The following is a 13985-nucleotide window of genomic DNA, read 5'->3' on the forward strand; positions in this document are numbered from 1 at the left end:
GCTGTTCAATTTCTTAAACTCAAACAGATTCAGTGACAGCTGAAGGAGTTCAGTAGTTCTTGGGCAAAAACCCAAAATTTCAACCCTTCTGTGGGCAGATGAGGTTTGCTTTGTCTGATGCTCTGTAATTGATTTTAATTCCTAGTTTAAATTCAGAGTGTAACTTCAATAATGATTATTTCTTTTGCAACTGCCAGCAACTGTGATTTTGGTGACAACAACTCATTAAAAAGGAAAAAAACCCTTTTTTTTTGCTGGAGACTTACTTCCAGATGTTTTGAGACAAACACAAAAGAGAAGGCACATTTTTAGAGAACAGAGGCTGGAATTTTCTTCTCACATCTCAGTGCCTGTGATTATGCTAGGAGAAATACCATATTAGAAGGCTCTATATTTTACATCTTTAATTATTTTCATGAAGTACAATCAATCCTTGACTATAACTGTTCTTGCTTCCACAGGAAAAGGCACACTGCAGGAGGAGTTTGAGCTTTGGAAAATGTATCCAAACTTATCTTATTTCCTATACAAATCCTACTAGTCAAATTGGGTTAGATTCCTCTGACACTGTATTTGGTGAATTTTTTGTATATTCTGCTAAGGTGCTAACTTGATGGAAAACGTAGAATTCATCTTGTCTAATGTAAGCTATCTAAACTGAAGTGTATTTTCCTTTGTATTTTGCAAAGAATATGGTTCAGGTGCAAATCAGTGAGAAACTTCCTTCTCAATCTGTCAAACACTGAGAAGAGGGGCTGGGAGTCTGGATGGCATCAGCTTGATGAGAAATTAGCTAAAAGAAAAATTATAAGAGACCAGAAATCGTCATAAGTGTCTGAGCCATTAATATTTGAGTCAAAAGAGTAAAGAACCAGAAGGTTTCATGGCCATGTTTCAACCAAGAAGAAAACCATTTTTGACATGGCAGAACTGCCATGAGCAGGCAAAAGCACCTTCAACTGCTCTGGTTCCCTGACTCCTTCAGTAGTGACTGCTATTATATTTTTTCTGTTCTGCCATGGCAAAGGGATGCTACTGTTGCTTAATATTTTTGCCTTTGATTTTGTCAGGGAAACTTTTGCCTTCAATGTTATAGATCCCAATTTATGAAAGTAGCCTTTCCTTTATCTTTTGCAGGTGGAAGATGCATTGAGTGAGGCAGATTTTCAGCTCAAGTTGGACCTGCATTTTACTGATAGTGAACAACAGTAAGTGCTGTTTTAAAGCTTACTTGGTAATACAACCGTTTCTTCAGTTTGGAAAATGGCTTCAATGAAGTGAGAGTTCTTTTGGAATGAAGGCCATTGAAAAGAAGGGCGTATGTCTTTCATTTGCCTTAATGTTGAAGTCTTTCCATTTTTCCTCTCTGTGTTTGAAAAGTGTATCTCATAGTCCTCTTCTGAAGAGCATTTTCATTTTTAAGTGTGTGTTAAATGTTGGTCTATTTCTTCTTGCTATTAAAGTCAAAGGAAAATATCATCATTTAGGGGCTAAGGTTGAGGAATGCATTTATCTCAGGAGTCATCCAAGTGACTGAAGATGGATGTCTGAACATGTTAATTGCTTTGATTGTGTAGAAGCCAAAGAGGTCTCAATATTTTAGGAGGAGAGAGTTTTGACTTTGATTTCCTCCCAAAATCTTAAAGAAGTGGAAATAGCATCCATTTCTGAGACATAGCAGTAGATGTGATCCCAGAACTTATTAAACCTTGCTGAATGACAGAAAGGGCTTCTGATTACTGCAGCAAATGCGTTTCATGTGTTTGCATTCATATCCATAAAACACCTTAACAAGTTTCAAGTCACATGTTTCCTTTATCTTGAAGATAGAAGAAGTGAGACCTTATTCTCTCAGGCAGGTGGGATCATCAATCATCAGCTGCAATGATGATGGGTTTAGGAGGGAAGAAAACCAAACATAAATGAAAGCCAGGAATAAAAAGAAAATGAAACTTTCAGGTTCTGAGGAATTTGTGGCTTAATGCATATGTTTAATATCTGCTATCATCTGAATGAATTACCGGTATACTTTAAACAAAAGTTATGATATTTATAGAAAGATATTTTGCAAATCTTACTGGAATTTCTTGGGACTAGCCATGCACTATACTTAACTAACTCATTATAAATTTATGTAATTCTGGAAAGCAATTTTCTTGTATCAGAAGTGTATTTAATGCTGTAAAATAAACTTTTTTTAGGAATGAATTGCAGTTTAGGAGAATGGGGCTAGCATGATCCCAGTATGTTTCATTCTACTGCTGTATAAGTGATTTTGATACTGTGTTGACTGCATACCAGAAAAGTTATTCTAGAATAGTCATAAGCAACATCTATTTGAAAATTTTAACTTGTATTTTCTGAAAATAGAAGAACCCAATCCTAACTCTATTGTTTTTCTGTGGTTACTTTGCTTACTCCTTTGTTTGACCTCCTGCAAAAAGTTTTTCACATCAGCTATGTAGAAAGATACTCCAAGTCTCAGGGAGGATCTTATCAATGCTTATAAATATCTACGGGGCAGGAGTCAAGTGGATGGGGACAGACTCTTCAGTGGTGCTCAGCTTCAGAACAAAAAGCATTGGGCACAAACTGGAACGCATAAAGTTCCGTACGGACATGAGCAAAGCTTTTTTACTTTGAGGATGACAGAACACTGGAACAGGCTGCCCAGAGAGGCTGTGGACTCTCCTTTTCTGGAAATATTCAAAATCTATCTGGATACTTTCCCATGTAACCTGCTATAGGAAATCTGCTTCAGCAGATGAGATGGATTATGGTCTCCAGAGATCCCTTCCAAACCTTATAATTCCGTGATTCTGTGATTCTGTGGCTATGTCCTGCTCTCTGACATAGGACTGCTTCTACCTCTCACAGACTGCCTGAGGAAAAACAGATTATCGTTACATTAAAAATTACAGTTAGCGATCTGTCCTGGCTTTGGGCATTCAAATAAGCTGAGCACTTTTCTACCTGCCTGTTACTTTTTAGTAACACTTGATGAGTCCAGAACTGGTTTATGGGTGGACAGCAAGGATAATCACAAAGAGAAACTGAATCTGCATCATATATATTTCTTTTAGTACATCATGTTTCTATTTGTTACATTTGTGATTATACTAGGTAGAAGTATAATATAAGAAATACTCATCAGTTATGTAAATCCTGTTGAAGCTGTGAATTTTACCAGGAAGTAATAAATATTCAGCTCAGGCCACCTCCCAGTCTGCTACTTGTCGCATGTTATAGGCTGTGACAACTCAAGCTTTCACTAATCCTTGTAAACTGCCTTCTTTTCTAGGCTGAGAGATGTTCCAGCCATCCCCATGATCAGCAGCCGTACGCTGTGTCTTCACTTCCACCCCCAGAGAGGCCTGCACCACCATGTTCCTGTCATGTTTGACTATTTCCACCTGTCAGTGATATCCGTCACAGTGCATGCGTCACTGGTAGCATTACACCAGCCTCTGATCAGGTAAGGGACTTAGAAATGTCTCTGACAGGAGAGATCTCTCTTCTGAATACATTTCCTTATTGTATGGAAGGAGTGGAGATTATAATTTATTTTCAAGTTTTTTAGATCTGGGCTAGGTTTCTACAGATTGGGGATTAGTTTTAGACTCTGACATAAGCTCCTTCCCTTGGTAAGACATTCAGGATCTGACCAAAAACTATCAGAGTTTGCAGAAATTTCAGACGCTTGATCTCTTTATTCTCCACCTGTAATACTAGTGAAATTTCTCTTCCCCTTGTCTGTCTTTTCTCTTTAGTTGAAAAGCACCTGAGAACATTAACATTTTTTCACTTTAGGACAGTAGGTTTCTAATCTCATCTCTGGCCTCTGAGCATTAGCATAATTCATAAAAGGGCTGGAAGGAGGTATGTACGAATTAGTACGTGATAAGCCTTCTATTGAAGTTTTATTTTGCAGCATCATCTAATTTGATCGTGCAGCAGTGTAACACTAGATGCCACGGTGTGATTTGTGTTATCTGATTCATAATGACAAGAAAATAGTTCAGAACTCCTTCAAATGAAATAGGACTAGAGGTCAATATCCTCTACTTTTAGAGCGAGTGAGGAGAAGCTAATGTCTTTAAGGCAATTTACCTTCTGTCCAGTCTGGTCATCACAGGAAATAAGAGTGCTGAGAGGAAGAGCGCTCTTTGGGTTTTGGAACTAAATGCAGTGTTCAGCACCGTTCAACTTTTTTATTCTAGCAGAGCCTTGCTGTGTGCCAAATGTCTATTGAGTTTGTCAAAAACTGTGCAGTGACCACTGTGTCAGAAAGAAAAAGATGCTCCTCTAGACTCTATTTTTTCCTCAGATTTCCTGTTTTGACTTGATATGTCTTTTCTTGTTTCTTCATTTGTGTAAATGTGCGATGTGTACTTGGTGGCATACAATGAATTATGGTTATAAAAGGTTGAGCTGTGACAGCATTGTGAGTTGCATTAGCACATCAGACAAACATATCTGTCTTTTCTTCCTCCACTGAGGTTTAGGTAACTGCTGTTATTTCCTAGCTGTTACATGTAGATATTTAAAATAGTGAATTCAATTGTATCAGACTACTCCTAACCGGATAATTTTGTTCAGATAATTTATCCATTGTTCTACTATACAAAAGAATGGAAGAGCCATAGTTATCAGGCTTTAATTACTGTTTTCAGTGCTTTGTTATCCTCTAATGAATGGAACTACAGAGAGTTGTTACAGCTATTAGGCATAAATCCCATAATAAGCAACTGTTCTACAGTCAGATTATTATAGCTTTTAGAATATAATTTTGTGGATATTTATGAAATATACAATGTTTTTACTTAATGTAATGGAATGAAGGTTTTGACAGCACAATATAGAGTTTCATTTGCTTAAGCCAGTAAAATTGCTTTAAAGTGTGGTACTGAGGATTTCTCTTATTCTTGATAAATATTCAAAGTGTAAAGAGTTCTTATATCATGCACTCTCTACATATAAATCAGAGTGAAGTCAATAGTATGAAAGAAATGTCACTGTGAAATATTTTGAAACAAAACCAATCCAATAAAACTTATTTTCTGTTCTCCCAGCTCAAAGCTTACTTGCTTAGCACTTGTTATTGAGACCTTGGAACAAAAGCTTTAATTTTAAATTCACATTTTTATTTCCAGTACAACAGAAAGAACTTGAATGATTGGAATGTCTTTTTTGTCACATTATAGTAAAAATAAAATTGTTATATTGCCTGGGAAAGACATAAATGCTGTATTTTACTATGTTTTATTTTACTGCCTTACACTGTTCTGTCGTAATATTTTACACATATATACTTTATTTGTACACGTATTTGTACTTTTATATCTATGACAACAAGGATTCTTGTTAGACATACCCTGGAAAAAAAAACCTCACGTATTATTTGGAATTAAAATTTACTTCTGTTTTGAAGTTATCCTGGAGAACAACTTTGCCTGAAATAGCTGTCCACTCACATACTACCTATGGGCTCAGATTCTCATATTTCTTAGATCTGTTGGCTAATTAGATACTCTTCTACAAATCCTTCCCAGGTACCTGTATTTACATAGTAGAGAAAGCAGTAGGATTGATTCTGGCCTTTCCCTGCTGAGTAATGCTCACCAACAAAAAGTTCAAGCAGATCAAATCTAATTTTTAGAAAATGAATATTTTTATACCAATGTTTATCCTGGTTAATAATTTCTTATACAAGTAAATATTATTATTAGGTTTGATACTTCGAAGCCTTCATCTCTTATAGATATGAGAATAAGTGAAGTTCTGGATTCAATGATTCTTTGCAGGACACTGGATGGAAAATTTGTGACCCAGCTTTTCCCATAGGCATAACCTTCAGGTTTGTAATGGGGTGTTGGCACCTGATGATGGTATTATGCATTTACTAATTGAGATGGGAGTCTGGATCAGGTGATGAGGAAGGTTTCCAGTCAACTCAGATTGCCCCGCTATGTGGTGAATACCCTATCCCTGGAGGCATTCAAGGTCAGGCTGGATGGGATGACCAGGAGCATTATGGGATGCTCGTATTCTTGAATCGGTTCCTCTTGTGGCTCCTTGGACAGCCTAATCCCTCTGAAACACTGCTACAGAGAGGGTTCTGAGCAGCAGGGAAGGAGCAAGGAAACTTTGACTTGTCCTTACAGAGCACAGAGCCATAGCTTGACTAAAAATTCCCACTTCAGGCACCTCTGACTTTTCTAAAATGCACCCCAGAAGTGGTTGGGGAAGCTGGACCACTTTGACCTGTGTCCAAAATTTTGGACTTCCAGGCAGAAATGCAATAACAAAGAACAAAGATGTGAGGTGCCTTGATCTGAAACACTACTTCCCTCCTCTTTTCCAACCCTAAACTTAAACTCTTCTGCTAGGCACCATTGGGCTGGAGTTCTGCTGCTGCAGATCCCAAGCTACTCAACTTCCCTACAGGAAGGCAGCTGAAGATGAAAGATGAACAAGTCCAGTTTTGGACTCCAATTTTCTGCTTAGTCATTCATTCATACCAGTTTCATTTCTGGCCTCAATTGTTGACTTTATCTCCCTCTCACTAGCTTCACAACTCGTCCAGTTTATAAGCAGAACAGGCAGCTAGCAGCCCAGCACCAGTAGTTAGATAAGGTGCCCTGATCCAGTTTAGCCCAGGCTTCAATAAATATTTCTTCTTTTCCCAATGGGGTACATGCATTTCTATGTTGTGCAGTTTAATAAGTCCTAGGCATGCTTCATGCTCAGTTTCTTTCTTAAGTTGAACTCTTTTAGGACACACATAGAAAGAAGCATGGTTATATGCTTTGTTAATTCCAAAGACCTTTGGACCACTCCTTCTCAAGAGGAGTTGGCATACTATGCTGTTTGTTAGAAAAAATACAGCTTGTGAATAATCTCTGAAACAAGTGCCAACATTCTGTAAGTGCTGTAAGCAAGATCTGTACACTGATATTTTAGTGCCCCGAGCTTGCTGCTGTAGGAATAAGAAGTAGAATCAAAGGAACATTGGTATTTAAAGGTTTCAGTCCTGACCTAATTCATCTCAGCTCTACTGCACTGAGGAATCAGGACAGCCCTGGCCATCCTCAGTAATCAGTAATTTTATCTTACCTAAATCCTTTTTTGCCCAGACATTTCCAGTTCCTCAAAACCAGCACCAGTGACATATCTGTGTGAAATACACACTGTATCTGTACCTTCCTGTGCACCTTGAATCTGGGTGCTGGGTCAATTTTCCTGCAATCCTGAGTGTAGCTGGCTCCTACTTATGGGCAGCTTATGTCTGAAACTGCCACAGAATTAATCCTGGGTAGCAAAGGTTATGACTTACTTTTCCTGTCCCTCATTTGCAAATAATGTAATCTGCAGAAAGAAAATTGAGTATTTATGTGGGAAAGAAATATTACTTCCATAAAATGTTTATTTAAAAAATGCTGTTCCATTTTTTTTCTCTAAGAATTCTTGAATAATTACTGGTTTATTCTGTGCATTTTCTTTTTATTTGTTGCTATTTGTTTTATATTTGCAATGGTGAACCTCTGTTTCGACATGCTGTTCTCCTGACCTACAAACCAAGAAATCACACAAGAAAAAACTATTTATGAGTCAAACTCTAATTAAAAACAAACAAACAAGCATTAAAAATTGTTACCATCTGTCTTTGTCTGATTTCAAATTTTATAGCAAGATAACCTATGTTCAGGGCAACTTAACCAGTATTTTCCAGCAATCAGAATCACTACAGATTGCAATCTGGATTCCACGCTGACTCTGTTTGGGATCTAGGGAGAATTTTTTCTTCTGTTAGAAATGCTATTTTAATAATTCTTAAGAGTCTTACTCAAGAAGCTCAAAGCATTTTACAATCACTCATTATAACCTTAGTGAAAATCCTTGTGTAAGAGGGAGTCCAGGGGAACACAACCTGTAAATATCCACCTAATTTTCTAAAAAACATAAGCAAGTTCCCTTACTGAACTTTCATTCTGGTACAGTCACAAGACTGTCGTTTCTTGTAATTGGAAATGTGAGGGTTTTTGTTGTTGTTGTTTGATTTGTTTTGTTTTACTTTCTATTTTTGTAGTTTTACCTTTTCATATAATGCATGATCATTTTTTGCAAATAAGATTCAGAGTCCAATCTGCTTTCATTTCTCCCCAATTGTAATGAAAGCTACAATTTGTGAAGAACTTACATTTTGCTTACCAAAGAAAAAAAGTTTTCATCTTGAAAAATCTGAATGAAAAATTTAAAAATATCACCTAACTTTGTATCAATTTAATGGAGGAAGGAATATTTTATTTTATTAAAATATCCTCAAGCATTTATAATGAATTACTTCAATAACACATCTGAATTAATATTTATCAATAACAATCTATTTCTTGTGCTAGGGAACTGTTATCTCATTTATATATTAAATAATAGTCCACCAAAGATAAAACCTAAGGAATGACTACTTAATACGTTGTGCAGTGCAAGAACTAGAAGGTGCCACATTCAATTCTGCAACAGCAGGTTGAAAATGAACAGAAAGTCTAGCACATACTACAGTATGCAGTTATTTCCATAAGATTCTGTACAGGCTAAAAGTATAAATCAGAAAGGCATGGACTCAAAGTTGTATAAAATAACCATGACTGCAGAAATAATTGCTTAAATATAACCTCAAAGTCAGAAAGTTCTTCCCAAAATGTCATTCTAGGTGGTGCAAAACCCTTTTTTTTTTTCAGTTTAAACCTCCAAATGACCAAAAATGTCAGTTACATCTTCCTCTGTAAGATGGAAGGGAGGGGAGCAGAGGGACAGCACTGAGCTCTGCTCTCTAGTGACAACAACGGGACTCAAAATGATGACATGGAGCTGTGTCAGGGGAGGATCTGGTAGGGTTAAGGAAAGGTTCTTCATTCGAGGGTGCTGGGCATAGAACAGGCAGTGGGGCTGATGGAGTTCAAGGAGTGTTTGGACAATGCTATTAGTTACAGGGTTTGGTTTTTGAGTGGTCCTGTGCTGAGCCAGAAATTGGACTGGATAATCTTGTGGGTCTCTTCCAACTCAGAATATTCTGTCATTCTTTGATTCTATGATTACGTGCTTCAGAAGGCACTAGGGGAACCTCAACAATCTGTAAGACATCCAGTTAAACTTGGCCTCAGCAGTCAGATGACATTTTGGCAGGTTTCCCAAAAAAGGTTTCTGTTTTACAGTGCTGTGTGAAGTCAGTTTCCATAAAACCAGCAGATTAAAATCCCTTCTCAGCTGTAAAAGCAAAAGATAAATAAATAAAAAAGCAATAAAAAGTGCTTTTCTCTCCCTTAAAACCTTTGAAAGCTTTGCTAATATTCAAATGAGTTTTTCATGGGTAGGCGACATTTATTTAAGCTTCTCTCTGTTACCACAGCAATCATTTTTTATTTCTGATTCTTGAGCCTTTCCAACGGACCAGAGCAGACATCACCATCCAATAACAGCTGAAATTGTTCAGCGCACCATTTATCTTTTGGCTCTTTGTAATTGCTTTATTTTATTTATTTATTTGTATCTTAAATGTAAGGATAGACTTCCTGCTGCTCGGAAGCAGCAAGCTAGCAATTTGTTGGATTGCATCAATTAATATACATTAACAAGGCCAGATAGATGCAAAGACTTTCTATACCATCCTCCCCCTCATGGAACGTTCTTTTTGCTAGCATATGACTACTGTGGAATATACAAAAACCAGCAATTTAGAGTTAGAGAGGAAGTGGGAATTTGTGATTAACCTAAAATTTTTCGATTTTCCTGATTTTACTTGAAATTTGTTTTCTATTTTGCAAGTTACTGAGTTTTCCTGCACATCAGAACCTCATCTATTACTTGGGTGATAACAAGTATTTCTACTCCTCTCTTTTGTCTTAGCATAAATGCCCTCTCCCTGCTCGTAACAGTCACAGGATGAGAGGCTTTAAGTTGTGCCAGGAAAGGTTCATGTTGCATATTAGGAAATATTTATTCTAAGAGAATGGTGAGGCATTGGAACAGGCTGTCCAGGAAGGTGGTGGAGTCACCATCCCAGATGGTGGAGATGTTCAAGAAAATGGTAGATGTGACACTGAGAAATGTAGCGAGTATGATGGGGATGAGTTGGTGGTTGGACTACATGATTTTAGAGATCCTTTCCAACCTTAATGATTCTATGATTCTGTGATTCTTTCATTTGTCCTGTGTTTCTGTAATGCAGTCAACACTCTAGCCTATCCTTAAAAACTGAACAAAGTGTAGAGATGCATGAATTATGGCTGATCTGAACCGACATAGCCTCATGATAAGCAATGAGTTAGGGGTATATGCTCAAATTGGAAAGTTTTGGCAGAGTAAATGCTATTGCCCTGTGGCCTTTGTTTCTTTCAGTTTATAGTTGGAAATTATTTTTTTGTGCTACCCCTCGCAGGAGGTAATTTGGGATACCTAGGTGGGAAGCATCATTTGACAGTGAGTGCTGATCCTGATCTGAAAGCTGTAGCACAAGTTCAGAGACATTACATCTGCACTGAGTATGAACAGCAAATATGATGGAATTTTTTTCTTCTGAGCAATTAATTATTTCAATTCCACCTTTACCTGTGTGCTTTTTAAGATCAACTGTGGAAGCTTGCATTGGTTTTTTAGACTCAGCTTTTTTTTTTTCTCAATGTGTTCCCCACAAGTAGCCTCATTTCTCTCCAAATCTTGATGTAGTTTATGCACAGCACATACTAACAGCATTTATATCACCTAATTTTAGTTGTTTGTAAGGCAGTCATCCTTACCTCTCTTTATAGTCCACAATAACAACTAAGTGCTTTGGGAATGAAGTTCATCTGAACTCTTTGATAGCACTACTTCAGAAAGAGATGACTCACACCCTGGATATGCCCATTCCTCTCCAGCCTACATCATTAGCGGAGATGTAGACATTTGGTCAGATTAATCCAGAGTAAGTTCCCTAGTTATTCATCAGGACTCCGGTGGTTACAGTGCTGAACAGACTCCAAGCATGGTTTTTCATTATTAAGAAATTCGTCCTATAAGACAGGAAACATACACAATTCAAACAAGAAGAGTGATATGATTAACACCAGAAAAATGCTTCATGAATCAAGATGCAAGCTGATGAATAGTTCTATGAGAACATTATCTATGTAGATAAATGAAAAGATTGTCCTGTTGAGATGTTAGGCTGGAAAAAGGCATGTAAGAAAGCAGAGGAAGGACTGAAGGAAAAATAACATCCAACCCATTGAACTGAATGCCAAGATAGAAAGCCTCATTCACATAGTTTTAGCTAGTGCATATTGAACAATGTTCATTTAATAAGGGAAACACGGTGTCTGGACCTACAACATCGACTGGAAATAAATAGCCAAATAAATAAATACTGCAAGTATTTTCTTCACAAGGGAGGTAATGTCTCTTTAACAAAACTGCTCTGATTATTTTTCTTATTTTTTCTTCACTTAGTTTTGCTCGTCCAGGGAAAGGTTCATGGCTTGGTAAAGGCAACTTGGATATAGGACCAGACCAACCCAGTATATCATTAGAAAATCTTGTGTTCGGAGCTGGCTACTGCAAACCCACTTCATCAGAGGTAAGAAGGGTGGACAATAATACTTCACTTCTACTTGGTCACACAAAATGTTCATGTTGTATTGAAAGAATACGCCCTGGTTTATGTCACTAATATTGGGATTTCTTTTGAAGAACCCTTCATTTCTCTAGAATTACCCAGCATTTGCGTTCACAGCTACTGGGTGCTCAGACCACTCTCAGAAAAGTTCAGGAAGTATGGATATTCCCCTGATTACCAATTAACTTTCAGGGTTGCATTCACTTGACCAGATGTTTGCTTTAGGGTGAAATTAATTATTCAGTAAAAGATCCTTGTTTTCAGATCTTGTGTTTACCAACCAGAGGCCTTGAGTAGTTACTAATAACGTGATTAGCAGTAGGCCACAGCTGGTGGCAAAAAGGAACTTGGAAGGGCTTGTGTCTGAAATACTGAGGAATGAGTACAGTGTGTGTTTTTTTAAAGGGTGTTATGTACCTGGCCTTACTTGAGGCAGGTTCCATAATTAGTGTATGCCTTTGATCTTGCTATTTACTGTAGATGATGAACAGAGATTATTGTGCAGCTTTTAGAACAAAGTCATCTGTTCAAAATAATGAATAATTGGACTTTGTTTGTTTGTTTAGCAGGAAAGTGATAGCTTTGTAGTGTTTTGCTTGCTTGTTTTTATCAAAAATATTTTGTCAAATCTAGAGCTCCAACCTAGAACACTGGAATCATCTCTTTGTTAGGAAACCTAGATTCAAGTGTTCCGATTAAAATGCTGCCTTGAACTTCTCTCAAACTTTCTCTTGAAAGTATTCTCTTCTACCTAAATATTAATAATATACTATCCTCAGGCAGTTGGTGCAGGAGAACTGTCAGGGAATTAACACAAGCTGAGAGAATGTTTGGCCTGAAGCTGCTGTTGGAGCTATTGGGTCACTGTATGTTACTGACAAACAATTTGACTTCTGCTTCTCTAGTAGACAGTCCCAACATATAAATAACTGTTTATCATAAAAAAAACTAATCCCAGTATGTCTCTACATAGGAAGAGAGAGGCTTATTTGGAGAATGCTTCCTACTTTACATTATCCTCTGGAAAAATCTCTGTTTTAAGACGATAAATGTAAAGGTTAACTACCAACTCCTATTTTTCATTTTGTTTTCTGCAGAAAAATCTCTGTTGTTGATTAGGAAACTATATTTCCTTACCAAACATTTGCCTCAAGTGCAAACCCTATTTTCTATCCACTTTGACTGACCAATCTTCTTTGTCCTAGAAGGTAACCTAACAAGTACTCTGTCATGAATAGGCTTTAGCTCTCTGCTATGCTGCAGGTCTTCTGAGCATCAAACTGATCAACTAGAAATATAATGTTGCACACTCCACCTCTGCATGTCCAGGTGTGCATTTGCTTAGCTTGAGAAACCTATGTAAGTCATGACAGCTGTTCTTGATTTGAATATTTTAACTTGATAGACTGTGATGGCCTATGACTATGGATTCTGCATATGCTATACAAGGTTTACGATAATAAGAAGATTACTTCTCTTCGTGTAATGTAAAAAGTACAAATTAAGAGCTAGGAAAAGAGCTACTTTGAGGAGGTAAGCCTGACACCAAGTGAGGACCTTATGACTAGCTGCTGTTTTATTTTGAAGCTCATATCAAGCCATAGCTAATCAAAGAATGAGGAGTAATATTTCTCTCAGTGTTGCAATGCTTTATACTGAATAGAATTCGTATCCCTTTAAAAGTGTGTAGATTCCCTTCAAGACTGTTTGGATGCATTTATAAAAGATAACTTCACCTGGACTATAGATGTATCCAGCATTCAGGAATTATGCAATCACCTTCAGTGGTCATGGGAATAGATCCTTATTGGACAAAAGCCACAGACTTTTCTATTTCTCTTTATATATTCTTGGTTAGACATTGTCTGTTTCATGTCCAAGTCAGTAATTCTTAGATACCTTAGCTCGAGATATACCATGACATTTTTGGTTTAGTTGTAAGGAACTATGATTTGATACAACAGTTAAAAGTCTAGGCTATAGCAATCAGCATATCTTGTCTTTTAAGACAAACAAGCACTTCACTGAGCAGCAGGGCATGGAAAAATCCTTGCTTTTATAATGGTAAGAAGACTTCAGATAATTCCTTTTTATGGTATATAATGCAGGAAAACTGTTTGTTTTGGAATATACCAGATTGCATGTTTTGTTTTGTTTTTGTTTTCATCTCCATAATCAGTTGTGCTGATTGTGTGCATTTCTATGTTGTCCTTGATCTGAGAAGTCTCTGGTTCTATGACCTTAAGAGGCATCTGCTGGCCAAGTGTTTTCTTTCTGATGCTTATTGTAGAGATCTGAATCTGCTGGTTCTCTGACATGCTGTGAACAATAGCAA

General features: G+C 37.2%; 1 protein-coding gene across 1 annotated transcript in view; it reads left to right on the plus strand.

The window, feature by feature from the left end:
- The window catches only part of FAM135B (family with sequence similarity 135 member B), a gene marked incomplete at both ends in the record, with an annotated part of 120339 nt that overhangs the window by 64997 nt on the left and 41357 nt on the right, over positions 1-13985 (plus strand). The window contains 3 exons of the mRNA XM_079533365.1: positions 1138-1208; positions 3302-3475; positions 11485-11611. Coding sequence (XP_079389491.1) covers positions 1138-1208; positions 3302-3475; positions 11485-11611 — 372 coding nt within the window. The remainder of the gene's footprint in view (positions 1-1137; positions 1209-3301; positions 3476-11484; positions 11612-13985) is intronic.

Source organism: Tetrao urogallus, assembly GCF_951394365.1.
Source record: "Tetrao urogallus genome assembly, chromosome: 3".
NCBI classification, from domain to species: domain Eukaryota; kingdom Metazoa; phylum Chordata; class Aves; order Galliformes; family Phasianidae; genus Tetrao; species Tetrao urogallus.